The sequence below is a fragment of the Bos taurus genome, chromosome 10, assembly GCF_002263795.3.
Source record: "Bos taurus isolate L1 Dominette 01449 registration number 42190680 breed Hereford chromosome 10, ARS-UCD2.0, whole genome shotgun sequence".
In the NCBI taxonomy this organism is placed as follows: Eukaryota; Metazoa; Chordata; class Mammalia; order Artiodactyla; family Bovidae; genus Bos; species Bos taurus.
This window is the reverse complement of record NC_037337.1, coordinates 8015923-8033998: the sequence shown is the minus strand read 5'-3', so window position 1 is coordinate 8033998 and position 18076 is coordinate 8015923. Positions and strand designations below refer to the sequence as shown.

The 18076-nt window shown below is 46.0% G+C and overlaps 1 protein-coding gene across 1 annotated transcript; it reads right to left on the bottom strand.

The window, feature by feature from the left end:
* Positions 1-2004: 2004 nt before the first annotated feature.
* On the bottom strand, positions 2005-11697 carry F2RL1 (F2R like trypsin receptor 1). Its single transcript, NM_001046283.1, is given in 2 exon segments — positions 2005-3957; positions 11475-11697. Coding segments are annotated over 2 exon segments (1188 nt in total). The 5' UTR covers positions 11557-11697; the 3' UTR covers positions 2005-2851.
* Positions 11698-18076: the final 6379 nt, after the last annotated feature.

The following is an 18076-nucleotide window of genomic DNA, read 5'->3' as shown; positions in this document are numbered from 1 at the left end:
TTCAGCAGACACTCTTATGATTCTATTTCCCACATCATTTCTTGTACACTTCTTCACGTAGATTCACAGATCTGGTGAAAATGAACCAAGAAAAACACTACTTCCATAGGGTAGGGATTAAATTATGATCACTCAGTATGATCAATCACTAGGCAGAAAACTACCTAGTCACTGAAAAAACTGAGGAAGATCCATGTGAATTGATTTAGAAGTTGGCATATACATATACATATATGTACTTACATACACAAACACATTCATTCTTATTTTAAGAGTATTACATACAATATATATATTTTTTCTATAAACAATTATAAAAATTGGTTACCTTTGTGAGATAAGAATGGACATGTGTGGCAAAGAAGTACATTTTTCATTTTATATATTTTTACTGATTTTTTTTTTTTTTTTACTATCCGCAGGTATTATAAAAATGACTAATAAAGAAATAGCAAAGACCAAAAAAATGCTTTCCACTGGATGAGCCTGTGAGCCCCTTGTTTCTGCTCGCTTTTACCCTGGGTAGACCATCTTTTGCTTTCCCACCTGTAAAATGGGAGCAAGCCCACCATGAGGAAGCCTGCTAGGAGACTGAAAGCTGAGCGGGCAAGGAAGGCAGGGTGTATCTGGCCACAAACGGCGGCAGACCAGAAATGAGATCACGTCAGTCGTCAGAGATGAACAGTAATAATGCGACATTAAACTTATGAGTACGTGCCAGACGTTTCATCCTAATCCACATTTTACAAACAAGAAACTGAGGCACAGAGAAGCATCTTCCTCAGGAAACCAAATCAGGAAACCAAAACAAAGAAATCATGGAGTCAGAATTCAGCCCTGCCAGGCGGGAGGCTGTGCTGCTTCAGCACGAACTCACGCAACGGACGTTTTCAACATTTCTGAAGACTGATGGATGAGCACTTCAGGAAATAAGTGCAAACACACTTTCTGGTAGAAGTATACGTTACTGAAGGCCATTTGGCAAGTGTCACCAAAATTTAAAATGAGCACCCAACTTTTGACCTGGCCATTCTACTTTCTGGAACTCATCCTACAATGAAAGTGAAAGTCACTCAGTCGTGTCTGACTCTTTGTGACCCCATGGACTATACAATCCATGGAATTCTCCAGGCCAGAATACTGGAGTGGGTAGCTGTTCCCTTCTCCAGGGGATCTTCCCAACCCAGGGATCAAACCCAAGTCTCCCACAATGCAGGCAGACTCTTTATCTGCTGACCCACAAGGGAAGCCCTCGTCCTACAGAAATACTCACAAAGATGTCTACATACAGATGTTCTGTGTGGCACTGTCTTAACAGAGGAAAAAAGAGAGGGAGAGAGAAACAACTCCAGGAGCCATAGGTATGCAAATGACCAGATGCCTAAAACCTCACAATACACCCCAAATAGTAAGTAGCTTGTATTCTTTAAAAATGGAGGTCAATCCATAGATGCAGACATGTGAATTCTAAAATGTAGTTAAAAGAAAAATAATTATTACAGGGCAATGTGTACAATATGATCCTCTTTACATAAAAATAAGGTGTGAGAATCACTTTCATTTCTTCTTAGAAGTGTGATACCTTTGTTTCCCTACTCTCCCTTCCTCGAAAACAAAAATGAAAGCAAAAACCACACAATTCAGAGATAAGTCATAAAAAATAAAAGTCATGTGTTATTTATAAATCAATCATACAGTAAAACAATTATTTTAAAAGGTCACAAATACAACAGTTGCATAAAGTCAGCTTGGAGTCAAGTACCTCTTAAAATACATTGCAAATCATCTCTATTTTAGTGTTCTTTTCCAAACAGATGTGGTTCAAACTCAAGAGACGGCTTTATCATTTCATGTTTGACAAAAAGTCAACAAAACTGGCAATAAATAGTCCAACAATAATTTTTAAAAATACTAAGTGGTAAACTCTTAATTGTGAAAAAAATCTACTATTCAGACAACCTGAAGATTTCACTGAAGTCAGTAAAGACACAAAATTAGCTTTTGCACATTTAACATGCTCGTATTTTCCTTGAAGTGATAATGATACATACAAAAGCTCAAAGCATTAATAAAGAAATGACTGGAAGTCCCAATAAGTCAATGAACAGACTTTGTTCTGAACTGGATGGGAAAGAGACACAAAATGTTCTGTTTTGCTTTATTTTTCAAAAATTGCCATGGCTCCTTGTCAAGTGGAAGCAGTACCCAGACCAAAGGTTCCCAAACACTGGAGTATAAGAAAGACTTGTTAAAATGCAGGTTCCTGGGCCCTGCCCCAGACTCTGAGCTCTGATTCCTGAGTACAATAAGTCTACATTTTCAAACAAGATACACAATGATTTTGACAAAGTGGTACAAGAACCCCACCATTCAAACTTGTTGCCGTTGGTTGGAAACCTGACTTGGGGCAGCTCCCCCACCTCTTTAGTTTCCTCATCTGTATAGCCAGTCAACTGTACTGATCTTCTCTGAGGGCCCTGAAGCCCTAATACAGCTGGACCCACCCCAGATGTAAAAGAGACATAGTTGCAGCTAAAAACTTAAGCCTTCACGCCAAGACTAGTCTCTGCATATCATGGGGTTTCTGTCTTTTCTGCACCATCTGAAAAGTCTGCTTCGATCAGTTCCATTTCTGGGAGCCCCTGAGTAGAGAAATTCTGAAACTGACATTCCTCGTGAATTTGGGGGACTTTCCTCATGCAAACAGGGAAGCTTCCAGCAACCCTGAGAGGTGCTGCATATACATGGTATGTGGTGAAACCTACTTGGTTAAGAAACAACAGAAGCATCTCCGGAATGGTAAGCAGGCTCCAAAACCTCCAGCAGAACTTCCACTGAGGAACCGGGCCACTCAGTAGGAGCCTTTGACACTGGTTGAACTTGAAGAGTAAGAGCTGGATTTCCCCGAGAATTTCTTTGACGAGAGGGATACCTGCATCCGCTTTACAGTACGGACGCTCCGGCAGAGAAGGGCGTTCTTGGCGTGATCCCTGAAGTCCTGTGAAATGAAGTAATAGACAAAGGGGTCGATGCAGCTGTTGAGGGTGGAGAGGCAGAGGGCCACGATGTACAGGGCGTAGACGTGACTCTGGCCCCGGGTCTTAATCAGGAAGTAGTGCACCACGAGCAGAAGGTTACTGGGAGTGAAGCAGATCAGGTACATGGCCAGGACGGTGACAATGAGCTTGATGGCCCTCCGCCTCTTCTTTCCTGAGCTCTCATCCATGGCAGAAGACTGGAGGGTCCGGATCATGAGCACATAGGCCGAGGCCGTGAGGAAGGCTGGGAATAGAAAGACTCCGATGGCCAGAGACAGGAAGTAATTGAACATGTCTCCCACCAGCACCTCCTCCGGCAAAACGTCGTGACAGGTCGTGATGTTAAGGGCCCGGATGTAGGAGGTCTGCTTCACGACGTACAAGGGGATGGTAAGCAGCAGAATGAGCAGCCATATTCCCAGAGAGACGCCGATGGCAATGTTTGCCTGCTTCTTGGGGTGCACCATGGGGTTCACGATGACCCAGTATCTCTGCACGCTAAGGCAGGTCATGAAGAGGATGGAGCAGTACATGTTGCCGTAGAAAAAGCCAATGAGCACCTTGCAAAGAGACTCCCCGTAAATCCAGTTGTTGCCATGGATGTGATAAGCGATCTTCAAAGGGAACCACGTAACCGACAGGAGGTCGGCCAAGGCCAGGTTGGCCATGTAAATCACAGCGGGGTGCTTCTTCTTTGTTCGGAAAAGAAAGACCCACAGGGCCATGCCATTGCTTGGCAAACCAACCACGAATACGATCGTGTAGACAACTGGAAGAAAGACAGTAGTTAGCTTTCCAGTGAGGACGGAGGTAGAAAACTCATCCACGGAAAAGCCTGGTTTCACTGTCACGCCTCTGCCAGCGACCACAGGTGAGTTATCCACGTTACCAATGAAGCTTCTTCCTTTAGACTTGTTTCCTGCACAAGAAAGGCAAGGCGGACAAGGGTCATTACAGAAATCAGTGTTTCCACAGAGATGCTGGCTTGTCCAAACACAAGCGCTTCAGAGAAAGAACGGCCGGTGGGAAGGTCACGGGCAAGATGGTGCCCAGCACTTCAGTTACCACCGGAAAGCTCGGGCAGAGTAGAAAAGGAGGACAGCAGCTGAGCAGAAAAAGCAGCAGAAGCGAAACGACTGAGCAAGAACGGGCGGAAGCCCGAGAGGACAGTGTTAGGCGGGCCTGCCTTTCTCCAGGGCAGTGTAGATGAAGAAAGTTTCCCGCACTGTGTGAAGGAAGAGAAAGAAGACAGGAGGAGGGACACCCAGAATGCTTCCGGGGGCTTTTGATGGGTGGTGGGATTATTGGGATTTCTATGGTCTGGATTTATGTGCCTGCTGTTGTTATTTTTTTAAATCCTAATTTTCTATTTTTTAAGTCTTTACTGAATTTGTTACAATATTGCTTCATTTTATGTTTCGGTTTCTTGGCCATGTGGCACATGGGATCTTCGCGCCCTGACCAGGGATCAAACCTGCACCACCTGCGTTCAAAGATGAAGTCTAAACTTTCGGACCACTAGGGAAGTCCCCCTGCTGTGTGTGTGTGTGTGTGTGTGTGTGTGTGTGTTTACACTGGGTGTTTTTTTTTTAATGGGAGGGTTATGAAGTATGTGTACAACATAACAATGATTTCTATGAATCCTGGAAAAAACTGACAGTATGTCATTTAGTTCTACAAACTGTCCACACTCATTAGTCTCCAACTGTTCTCATAATGGCCATCTGTCTCATTTGTGCTGCAAGACAACTCAGCCTGGCCCATCACTCCTTAGCCCAAAGTTCAACACAGCGAGGTTCCCAGGAGCTCAGACACACTGTCTCTCTAGATACAAGGACAGCCTCAGACAGGGCACGGGTCTCCCGCTTCTCTGAGGGCTTCCTGGAGACCTGCCCATGGGGAAGAGCGGGCAGCAAGCCTTCTGACCTCAAGGTCACTGGGCAGCTGGGTACATGATTTCTGTTCAGACAAATTTGTATTCTGACATTTAAGCAAGTAATATGCTAAGCTTTAACAACTTCCACTTTCATCCCCAAATTATGAATTAAACTTTAGAAATCACGAATGAATGGCATGGCCAGCCTACATCCTGCCCCAACCAAGTGTCCATCGACCTGCGGAACAAAGTGAGGGGCAATGTAAAGACACAGAAGGCCCCGACTTTATTTCTGGGGAAGAGCAGCCCTTCACCATGACACGTTTATACCAGGAAAGATGTTCAACCTACTCACAAGCTTATCTGATAACTTGTATGTGTTGTCATCATTTTTTCCTCTTCTACCTAAGACATGGCTGGTGGAAAGGTAAAGTGGGACAGTCACTGTGCAAAACCATCTGGCAGTTCCTCGAACGGTTCACTACAGAATTGCCCTATAACCCAGCAATTCCTACTCCTAAGTATACACCCAGGACACAGGAAAACACAGAAACCTGTACAGGAATGTTAAGAACAGAATGTTCATTGGAGAAGGAAATGGCAACCCACTCCAGTGTTCTTGCCTGGAGAATCCCAGGGACGGGGGAGCCTGGTGGGCTACCGTCTATGGGGTGCACAGAGTTGGACACAATTGAAGTGACTTAGAAGCAGCTCTAAAGAGCATACATAGATATGTAATCTCATATATAAAGCAAAGTTAAGCTTCACAAAGAATCTCTCTCTCCAACTTGATGCTAGTGCTTGCTCCATGTAATCAATTCAGGTGATGGTTTTCTTGACCATGAAGCACACCACGTAAATTAGCTACACAATCAAAGGCTTCCCTGGGGGCTCAGATGGTAAAGAATCTGCCTGCAATGCAGGAGACCCGGGTTCCATCTCAGAGTTGGGAAGATCCCCTAGAGAAGGAAAGGCAAAACTATGGAACCAGAATGAGATCAGCATTAGGAAAAAAGATGAACATTAAAAATCATATTTTAGAAAGAATACTCCTATATATAAAATAGAAAAGTAATAAGAACCTACTGTATAGCACAGGGAACTCTACTCAATACTCTATAATGGCCTGTTTGGGAAGAGAATCTAAAAAACGAGTAGATATATGCATATGTATAACCGATTCACTTTCCTGTTCAGCAGAAGCTAAGAAACATTGTAAATCAACTATACCCCAATAAAAATTTTAAAAGAATAAAGGAGTATTATCAGGAGCTTGGAAAAAAAAAAAAGAACAGAATGTTCATTAGAGCCCCAAAGGAGAAATAACCCAGATGTCCATCACCTGATGAATGGATAAACAAAATGTGGTCTATGCCTACAATGGAACATGATTTAGCAATAAAAGGAAACGAAGTACCGATACATGCTACAACACAGGTGAGGCTTGAAAAGATTATGCTTTTGAAAGAAGCCTCAGGAGTATGTGTTGTAGGAGTCCATTTATAATAAATGTTCTGAATAGGCAAATCCACAGACTTTAACAGATGAGTGGTTGCCAGGAGCTGGGGAATGGGGCAAACTGGGGGGATGATGGCTAAGGAATAGGGTGGAGTGTTCTTATAGGGTAAAAAAATATTCTAAAGTTGATTGTGACGATGGGTAGATTATCTGTGAATAGTCTAAAAGGCATTGAATTGTAGACTTTGAACAGGTGAACTGTATGGTTTGCAGGTTACATCTTAATAAACCTGTTAAAGAATGATGGAAGGCAGGAAATAGGCTGAGGTGTGATTACTAAAGCTGACTGAGGGGTACCAGGGATTCACTGCAACATTCTATCTTCATGTGTCTAGAATTTTCCATAAAAAAAAAACATACACCAGGTCACAAAAGTTCATGCAAAGAAATAAAAAACTATTTTATGTAAGGATACTAAAATAAAGGGGCGCGCAGCGGGGGGAGGGGGGGGAATTAACCAGAAATACTACAAAAAGGGAAGGATTCAAAGAGTGAGGAAGAAAGATTTCCTGAGAATATTCGCACATAGAACCCTGAATGACTGCACTCTAAAACGCCATTCATATTAGCTGTGTCCATCGACCCAGTGGCAGAGCACATAACCAGCATGCCAGTTGGTGTGACTGAGCAGCGCTAGAACTACTCAGCACTAACACTGGTAAATGTCGAGCTGCTGCTCAAAGTGCCCTGAAGCACAGGGCACAGGCTTCTACCTCACACAGGGTCCTCAACTCACAGAACTTGTCTAGAATGGTGCCATCCCAGCTTCTAACTCTATAACCCATCTGTAAACCAGACAACATCTTTTCTATTTTACAGGGTGAAGATGAGCTACTTAATAAACACTGAAATGCAATGACAGTCACAATATAGTGTCAACTGAAAAAGCACCTGGTGGAATAATATGCTTCCATCTATATAACAAAATTATAATTTGTCAACAAATCTGAAGTCTAGGAAAACACCCACTACACCATAGACTCTGGCCATCTCTAGAGTAAAATAGGTGGGGAGGGGAGAACTTTACTTTTTTTTACCTTTACACCCTTCTGTGTCATTTGGATTGCTTTTTCAGAGGCGTGTAAACTGGTGTAATCTATTCGAAGGGCAATTTGGCAAAATATCAAAAATTTTAAGTGTGCTTGCCCTATGACCCACTGACTTTCTGCTAGGAATTTGTTCTGCATGTATACTAGCTAAAGTACACAAAAATAGTCTATGTACAAGAATATTTACTAGAATGTTATTTACCATGGTAAGACAAAAATGATAGTTTCAATGTCCATCGAAAAACAAAAAAGGCGAGTTCAATAATTTATGGCATTTACACAATGAATAATGTGCCCCCTACAGAAGTATGGGCAGATTTTCCTATATTGACCATGACTAGATCATATAGGTTAAAAAAACCTGCAGAAAAACAAAAAAACAACCTGTAGGACAGCATGTAGAGTATGAGCCTTCCTTACTGCAGGGAACACATGCATTTCTGCATAAAGAAGTCTGTTGTGAGTGAAGAAGGGAGAGAACGGGGATGTTGCACTTTTAACCTTTTTGATTTGCACTTTTAACTTTAAAAAACGTTCCCTGCTCTTTGCTATATTAAGCTTCCTCCTGTGGCCCACCCCCCACCAACATAAGCAGGTATAGAGTAGCTACTTTATTTGTTTAAACTCTCCTCTTGTGTTCTTTCCCCTATTATCCTCCTCACCCTCAAATATCCTTTTGCTCTGAACTTTGGGAGCCTAGATCAAAAAAGAAAAGCTTCCATTACTTGGTACCCTCTCTAGGGACACTTTAGGCAAATTTCTTGTATTCTTTCAGGATGAACTGTTTTCCTCTCAACATTTGCCCAGCTAATAAAACCGTAAGAAAGTCAAACACGCACTTCACTAAAACATCACCTATCAAAATTAATTAGTAACTACAAGGTCAGGCAGGTGACCAAACACAAATTTAAGGTCCCATCTTCACGTTCATTGCAGTGTCCTCTCTTATTACAAAACATGGAAAATAGCCCCTGAGCCTATCAACAGAGGACCAGTTAAAAATTATTATACATCCACTGGTAACATTTTAGATTCATTAAAAATGTTTTATATTTACTAACATGCTACTAATGTTTGGTCATTGATGTTTACTCACTACTGATGTTTACTTTTACTCATTGGAAAAGACCCTGATGCTGGGAAAGACTGAGGGCAAAATGAGAAGGGGGCAGCAGAGGATGAGATGGTTAGGTAGCATCACCAACTCAGTGGACATGAATTTGGGCAAACTCCAAGAGATATTAGAGGACAGAGGAGCTGCAAAGAGTCGGACCTAGCCTAGTGACTGAGCAATGACAACTGACTGATGTTTATATAAACACATAGGTGTACAAAATTGTTTCTCTATTTATGAATACATATTTTGTGCGTGGATGTATGAAAGCATTAGAAAGGCTAGAAACCAAAATGTTAGCAATGCTTTGGGTAATGAGGGTGATTTAATTAATGCCGCCTCCTTTTTGGACTTATTTTTCCTTTACAGTAATCACATACGGCTTGTGTCATTAATGACCAATTACAAAGGGAACACAAGTTTCAATGTCCAAAAGAAAAATGGAATGACTGCTTTACAGGGGACTTCTTAGACTTGTGACACAGTGGAAAGAATTAAGTACCTGAAAAAAGCCAACTTAAATGCCAAACTGCCATCAACTGCCAGGTAACTCTGGGCCAGTCCCTTTACTTCATTTTTCATTCACTATTTACTGAGGTCCTTTAGGGAAAGAGATGTGTTGAACCGTGGTGATGGAGGTGCCATTAGGGGTCCCTGGCCTCCTGGAGTATGTGATCCAGTTGGGGGAGAGATAAAACTATTTACAGAAATAACTATCCATCACTCAGATGGTAAAGAATCCACCTGCAATGCAGGAGACCGGGGTTCTATCCCTGGGTCAGAAAGATCCTCCAGAAAAGGGAACAGCTACCCTCTCCAGTATTCTTGCCTGGAGAATTCCATGGACAGAGGAACCTGGAGGGCTACAGTCCTTGGGGTCACAAAGAGCCGAGCCACTAACATACACACTCTTGTGATAGAAAAGAAAGCAGGGGTATGATGGACAGTTTTCCTTGCCTCTCCCCCTCAATTCAGCGGCCCCCATCTGTGAAATGATAAGGTTACTCTCTAGGCTGAGTTCCCTTCCATAAGGCAGTGTTTGGGGGAAAAACCTTTGGGAAGAAAAGTCTAGGATGCGTCTTGCTGCAAACTGAGGGGGATACAAGAGGGCCAGACTGAAGGGGGTGAGCAAAGACAGGTGCTGAAGTTCAGAAACACTGGTGATGCCATGTTTCTTAATTAAAATCAGCTTAGTTTCAAGTTGTGAAGAAAGCTCCATCCACCTAAAGTCTCACTGTTACTGAACTGACCCTTTAGCAGTTACCCTGCAAAGGAATAAAAGTATGTGGAAGGGGAAAAAGTGCAATAGTGAATAGTTCTGTTTAACAAGTAACTTGCTATCTGTCGTGTTGTTAAATGAAGTCCGCCTTATACTTCAGAAATCCTCCCAGCTCCTGCCCCTCACTTTGTAAACAAGAGCAAGCCAAACACTCAGGCAAGCTTCCTATTGGAATTGTCTGGATCATAAAATAGAGGAATCCACATCCTCACATTTTACAGAAGATGTCTATACATACTAAACCTTGCTCCTAAATTTTAAGTTTGTAAGTTTAAAAACAGAACGGTAAAGGGACATGTATTCATCACAGTTTCGGTACTTCCAGGAAATAAATATCTTTATTCTAACGCTGACAATAAAATGTGTACCAGGGGTGTAGTTTTTGAAGTATCCACCATAATACTACCCTTTTCTGTAACTGCAGAAGGAAAAGAATCACATTCTTCTGATTCAAATTCACAGAGATTTGCTCTTTCACACTGTCTTCATGAAGAGGATAAAAGTGAGAACCTGTCTTAACAACAGGTCTACAAATTTCGCAGGGAAACAAAAACTTCCCTTTTAAGGCTCGCCATCTGTTAGCATCACAGTATGAGTTTGAGTAGGCCCCGGGAGTTGGTGGACAGGGAAGCCTGGCGTGCTGCAGTCCATGGAGTCGCAAAGAGTTGGACACGACTGAGCGACTGAACTGAACTGAAGGCAATACCCGGCCTAAGAGCGCCCACGCCCTGGGAGAGCAGCTCAGCCCTGGAGATTCCCCCTCCCTCCTGACAAGTCCGAGCACCCCCCCGGGCACCGGCTGCGGCGCACAAGCTGGTACCTGCGCGCCCCCAGGGACGGCTCCCGGGTACTTCCGTGCCCGGGGCGGGCAGCCTCGGGCCTTCGGACCTGTGGCAGCCAGCCAGTGTGGCGCGGAAGGGCCGGGAAACCCGGGGCCCAGAGGTCACCTGGTCGAATGAAAAGCAGGGTTCAAGAAGTTCCATTCGTTCACCTGTTCGACTGGCCTACAACCCGGGGCGAGCGCCTGGCACCCGAAGAACCAACGGGGCCCGGCCCTGGCTTCCCCACTCGGGCCACGAACCGTCCCAGAGGAGCTGGCGGCCCCGGAGAAGGGGAGGCGGGTTGAATGACGAGGCCCGACCCCAAAGAGGGGCCTCCAAAAGTTGCAGGAGGCTCAGAAAGCGACTCAGAAAGTTCCCAGGCCGCGGGCTCCATCCCGCTCTCAACCCGCTAACTCCGCAGGTCGCGCAGGACTAGACAGGAAAGAATCTGAAAAGTGTGCGAAAGCTCCTTAATGACTAGTGTTTGCAAAGAAACCTAAACGGGGGGGCCCGAGGGACTCAGCCCCCCGGGGCCTCTGTAGACGCGAGCACCCCGCTCTCTTCCGCTCGCCTCCCCAGGCTTCAGCCCCTGCTGGTGGTCCCAGCTGGGGCCCCGGAGACCCCCGCTCCGAAGCCGGGAGCTGAGCCGCCGAGTGCGGGGAGGAGGAGGCGACGGTCGCACTCACCCTTCGCGCATCCACCCGGCGTCCGCCTCCCGCCCACGGCGCCCGAGACCCCCGCTCCCGAGCAGCACGACCGCTCCGGTCCGAGCCTCTCACCTGGGACGGTGCGGTTGCAGGAGCCAGAGGCCGCCAGCAGGAGGACGCCCCCGAGCAGCCACGCCGCGCTCGGGCTTCGCATCCTTCCAGCAGCGCCGACGCCGGGCGGACGGGGAGCCCGGCGCCACCACAGCCCCGAAACTGAGTCCCCCTCGCCGCTCGGCAGGGGTAGGAAGCCACCCTCCCGCCTGCCCCTGATTGGAGCCTGCGCGCACGCCTCCCGAGAACCGGATAAGTTTCAGTGAAACTCAAGCCTCTCGCCGCACCTGCGCGGGGCCACGCCCAGGGGCCGGAACGCACTGCTCCGCCCGGCGGTTCCGAGACCTGGAGTCCGGGGCCCCGCCCCGGCCCGACGCCCGAGGTGCACCCGCCGCGTAGAAACTGTGCTGTAATCTTCGAAAGGTTGGGAACACTCTCGTCGTGGGATCGCCGCGCCTGCGCAAGGCCGAAAACCGCCTTTAACTTTGAATTACTCCTGCGGAACCGGCGTTGTCCACCCCCATCCCCCGCCCTTCCTAAAGGGCAAACAGCCAAGGCCCGGGCTCGCTGCAGTTATGTTGGGTACTTGGTAGAGGCCTCCCAGTGTCGTCAGCGCTGTGGGATGAGGTCTGCACTGGCAGGATGGACGTCTGCGGGCCCCCGCCAACACGATGGGGAGCAGGCAGGGGTCCGGGCCTGCCGGAGTCATCAGGGATCTGTGTTTAAGTTTCCGCTCTGCTGTTAACTAGCTGCGACCCCTCATAAACCTCACAAACCTCTCACCCCTTCTAGGCGCTCTTCCCCGTCTGTGAAGTGGGAGGGAGAAAACAGTTGTAACAGCTACTTAAAGTACCACGTGTAAATGATTCAGGAGCCCAGTCTAATCCCCCGAATGTAAAAAAAAAAAAAAAAACAAACATGCAATAACTATTATTCCCATTTTACAGACGAGGAAACTGAATTAAGGTTGAACAAACTGCCCACAGTCACGCAGCGGTAGTCATGGATTGTAAATGTCCATCACATGGAAACATGAGTTTGTGCCTTCTGCTTTCTTCTATTAGGCACTGCTCCCGCCAGAGGCTTTTCTGTATTGAGAGCCCAGAGTCCAAAGAATTATATAAACATTTATATTTACAAGCAGGGCTTCCCAGTGGCGCTAGTGTTAAAGAACCTGCCTGCCAATGCAGGAGATGTAAGAGACGCGGAATTCGATCCCAGGGTTGGGAAGATCCCCTGGAGAAGGGCGTGGTAACCCATTCCAGTATTCTTGTCTGGAGAATCTCATGGACAGAGGAGCCTGACAGGCTGCCGTCCATGAGGTCACATAAAGTCAGACAGCGACTCAGCACATATTTATAGGTTTGTGTGCAGAATTCCTAACAGGACATGAGGCGGAGTAAGAGACTGGGATGGAGCACAGCACCTTCATTATGTTGCTAATGTCTTACTTTTTACTTGCTTTAAAAAGGTAAAATAAGCTTACTATAATTCAGTTAAACTCGTGGGCAGTGGAGGAGCAGAGAAGAGAAACATGAGCGCTGTCTTGAAGAGTTAGCATGTAGGAGAGGATTAGACATGCTCTGAGTAGGTCCAGAGAGCAGAAACAGGAGCCACAGTGGGGAACTGACTTCAGCTCAGTGTAGAAAGAGGTTTTGTAACAGGTGTGATTCTCTGGCAGTCCATCGGTTAGACTCGGCTCTTTCACTGCTATGGCTGGGGTTCAGTCTCTGGTCGGGGAGCTAAGATCCCCACCAGCTGTCAGGTGAGGCCAAATCAAAACAAACAAACAAAAACAGCCCCAGTCCCTAGGGCTGCCTGGTGAGGTTAAGGCCACGTCACTGTAGGACTTGCAGCAAAGGACCAGGGCGTGTGTCCTGCAGGTTGGAGAGGCAATTCCCTACGAGGATCAGGGGCAGGCTGATGAGTCCAGGACGCCTCTTGAGCGTCTTGAGCCCTGGGAGTCCATGGTTCTTTCTAGAAGACCAGTTTGGTGAGTCAGCTGTCCGTGATGTCACCTGAACATAACTGAACAAATGTAAACTGAACTCACTCCATCGTGGGCCTGTGAGTTTCTAGGATGGAGCTTACGTCTAATAAAGGCCCTGTGTTCTGAGTATGGCCTCTTGCTGAACCTACCGTGGGACCAATTAATAGGGTTCCAAATGATTCAGGCAGACAAAATTGTATAAAATGTCATGTTAGGGGCTTCCCCGGTGGCTCAGTGGTAAGGAATCCGCCTGCCAATGTAGAAGACACGGGTTTGATCCCTGATCCAGGAAGATCCCACGTGTCTCGGAGCAACTAAGCCCGTGCACCACAACCATTGAGCCTGTGCTTTAGAGCCTGGGAGCCGCGACTACGGAGTCCACGAGCCGCAGCTACTGAAACCGGTGCGCCCTGGAGCCTGTGCTCTGCAACAAGAGAAGCCACCACGATGAGAAGCCTGCATGCTGCAACAAAGAATAACCACAAAAGCCAAACAGCAACGAAGACCTAGGACAACCATAAACTCATAAACAAAATTATTTTTTAAAATATCACGTTAGCCAGTTGTTTCAACCATATGGCCAAGAAGACATTTCCCCCACATTTCCCTAAGTAAAGGGTTAGCATTCTGCCTCTGCCCTCTGCCCTGACAGAGCTCCCAGGAGCAGGAAAATAAATGGTTGAAAAGGTGGAGAAGCAAATGGCCCTGAATGGACCACAGAATGGAGTAATTGCTCCCTGAATAACGGGAATGGACTGCTTCCCAGCACACACACAGACAAGAGGGGCTAGGAGAGGCTGTCCAGTGAGTGACACAGTTCTTTTTAATGGGTGCCTTTCAGTAGCCCCACATCTTAGGAACCTCTCATTGTTATTGTCTGGAGTTCTTTTGGGAATGTGGAAAGAGCTCAGCCTCTGAAACCATATAACCCTGAGGGCAAAATTTGGTCTTTCACCATCCAGGTATATGTGACTTGGGATAAATTTTACTACTTACCCTCTCTAAGTGGAGAGGGCATTCCACTTACCTATAAAGTGGAATCAAGGGAATTTTCTGGTGGTCCAGTGGTTAAGACTGTGCTCTCACTGCTGATGGCCCCAGTTCAATCCCTGGTCACAGAACTAAGAACCCACAAGCCATATGTTGTGGGGGGAAGAAAGAAAAAATGATAGGGTCAATTTTTTTTTTTTAGTTGAAAAGTACCTTAGGATAAAATAAATTGTGACCGTGTTTTGTTTCCTTCCTTTCTTTCAGGAGTCTTCTTTATACCCCCCACCTGTACCCCAGCTCTCAGGATGCTGCTTCCCAGGGCCACACCGCTGTGCCCTCTTTTCCTCCCAGGAAAAGCTGACTTCTAGAAGCAGCACCAGGGCCTTCCTCATCTGTCCAGGAGTAAGATCTCTTGATGGCGAACAGGTCACTCCCGAGGGTCCTTCACTGGCGAAGATACTCAGTCCCACGAGACCCCTTCAAGCCTCCATTGAATCATCTGTGATATATGACATCTATAATCTGAAGGTAATAATAGTACTATTCTTATAGGCTGTTCGTGAAGACTCGGGTTTGCTCTGTGTCCAGTTAGCACAGTTCCTGGTACACAGTAAATTCTCATGAAATGGGAGCCACTGCAGAATGACTGCCCTAGGGGGGAAATCTTCCTTTTTCCAATGCATCAAAGGCCAGCTGTCCTCAGCTTAAATTTTCATTAGGATTTTATGGAACTATGCCTTGAATTGTCAAAATTTCCAAGAAAATATTTTTACTGAACAGTACCACAGGTTAAGGATCTCAAGAATGTGGTTTTTCCCAGAGGCCTGACTACATGCCTTCAAGTCAGTCTGCAGATGTTTCCTTGTGACGTAGACTAGAGTGTTTGTCTTCTGATTTTTGTTGACTCTTCTGCCCAAATGACCTGGCTGTGTGCAATAGTACAGAGAAATGACCACAGGCAATTCCAGAGAGGCTGGCTTTCAGGGGCTGGGAACTCCATGCAGCTTCCCACCTCCTACAGTTCTAAGGAAATAAAGTGGGAACTGGGGTAGGCGAGACACTGAGGGAAAAGCCATTTCATTCCATCATTTCTACAGTCATTTATCAAGCTGATCAAACTCTTTCCGGAGAAAAAAAGACTTAGTCCCTCTACTCTTGGGTCCTGGTCAAATATAGATGGAGGAAACATTAACATTCATTCACTCACTCGTTCATTGACGAAACATTGAGGACAAGATAAGGAATGACCTTCACATGGTAAATCCTTTGGTCAATTCTCAGTCTTAATATTACTCAACTGGACTAGGAGTTTGGCATAAATGATCTTTCTTTCCTTAAATGCTATGTTCCCTTGACTTCCTGCAACACTCCTTGATTCTCCTCCTGTCTCCCTGGCAACTCAGAAGGGGTTGACTCTTTTCTGGTTCTCACTTACCTTCCTCAATTCTGCATTCTGGAGTAGGACCCCTGAGTTTGTCCTTGGACTTCATTTCAATAAATTCACTTATTGCCTTGGGTGATCTAATCTAATCCTATGGTTTTAAATACCATCTTTATGCTGACAACTCCCAAATTTGTATCTCTACCCCAGGTTTCTCCTTTCTAGACACATATCCATTCAGCTACTGCTTATTTCCAGTTGGACGTGACCGTAGGCATGTCAAACCTAAGTTCAAAACTAAATTCCTAACTCACCTCACTCTCTCATAGTCTTCCCATCTCCTTAAATTGCAGTGCCATCCCTCCAGTTGCTCAGATCAAAAATCTTGGAGTGCGCTTCCCTGGTGGCCTAATGGTTAACAATCCACTGGCCAATGCAGGGGACACCGGTTCAATCCCTGGTCCGGGAAGATCCCACATGCCATGGAGCAACTAAGCCTGTGCCCGAGCAACCGCTGAGTCCATGCACATAGAGCCTGTGCTCCACGCGAGAGAAGCCACCACGAGGAGAAGCCTGAATACTGCAAGAAGAGTAGCCCCCACGCTTGCTGTGTGTGAAACTCAGCACAGCTGTAAGTAAATAGATAGAGCAAGAAAGAAATCCTGGAATCATCTGTGACTTCTTATATCCCACATTGTATCAGCAAACCCTACCTTGAAAATATACCCCAAATACCACCCTGGTTAAGGTGACCTTTATCTTTTATCTGGATTATGGCAATGGCCTTGTGACTTATCTCTGGCCTTTTACCCATATGCCTCTGTACAGTCTTCTCTCAGCACAGCGGCCAGAGTGAACCTGTGAAGCTGTGTGTCAGCTCAGATCACTTCCTCACGTAAAAGACTGAAGTAGCTCCCCACTTCCCTCTGAGTACAAACCAAAGCCTGTCCAAGCCTTACACATCCGCCCTCCCCCGTCGCCCTCCAAACACAACCCCCTTGACTTCATCTTCTCTGTTCCCCCACTCATTCTGCTCCAGCCACACACACCCGCTTGCCGTATCAGTGCCTGGATTGCTTTTCCCTCAGACACCCACATAGCTCCAGTCCCCACTTCCTCCAGGTATTTGCTAACATGCCCTCTTCCCAGGGGCACCTTCTAAGAAGGCCCCATCCTATACTCCCCCTCCTTCCTCCGTGTTTTATTTTCCTCCATGGCATGGATCCCCGACATTGCTGTTCTGCGTGTATTTACTTATTACCTAGCTCCCCCACTGCAATGTAAACTCCATGAGTACAGAGTTGTTTTGTTTTCCTTTGTGGCATTTTAAAAAGTATTTATAGAGTAACATTATCCAGTGCTGGCAACTGCTTCTGATATACTTATCTCTATAACATCTCAAATGTTATTATTTGAGTCCCAGTTTAAATCACTTTTCTTAAAATGCAGAAAGGCAAATATCTAAAGCACTATGAAAGTCAACCTTTAAAATGCAGAGGACAGAGATTTTTAATCTGTTTTGTCCACTCCTGTGTTCTCAGTGCTGGAACAATAGAATGAGTTCAACAAATACTTGTGAATAGATGAGTTCTTATATATTGTTCACCTACTATCTTTCACTCGCTCCGCTAGAAGCTAGGATTGCCAAGATCCCTATCTCCACCTCCATTGTGTGGATGCTCAAATGTGAAGTGAGACTTGCAAGTCAAGGTCTGAGGGTGGGGGGTCTGGGAGAGGGATGCATTGTTGAAGGGCTTTGATACTGGAGAAAGAATGACTCTCTCCTGGGGTCATCAGAAAAAGCTTCCTGAAGGCGGGGTCATCTGAAAAGAGCTTTGAAGGATGAATAGTTCCCTAGGTAAATGATTTACAGAGAGGCTAACTCCTGTAACAGGTAAATCTCCAAATCTTAACATTTCACTGAAATAGACGTTCCTTTCTTACATACGGCCAAAGCCAAGTCTGCGTTTGGTGGAAGATTCTCCTTCAAGTGTGGGTAAGTGAGCCAGGCTTCTCCCAGCTTGGGGTTCTGCCATCTTCAACTCATGGCTTCCAAGGGCTCTGCAGAAGGAAAGAGCCGGAAGGATTCTTCATGTTCAGTTTCCACAGCTCTGGCCTGAAAGTGGCCCACAATCATTTCTATATTCCATTGGCCAGAGCTCAGGCACATGGTCACAGCTCGCTGCGAGGCAGGCTGTGTGCCCACAAGGAAGGGGAAAATGGAGTTGAGTGGACAGTTATCCAGTCTCTCTCTGTTACCCC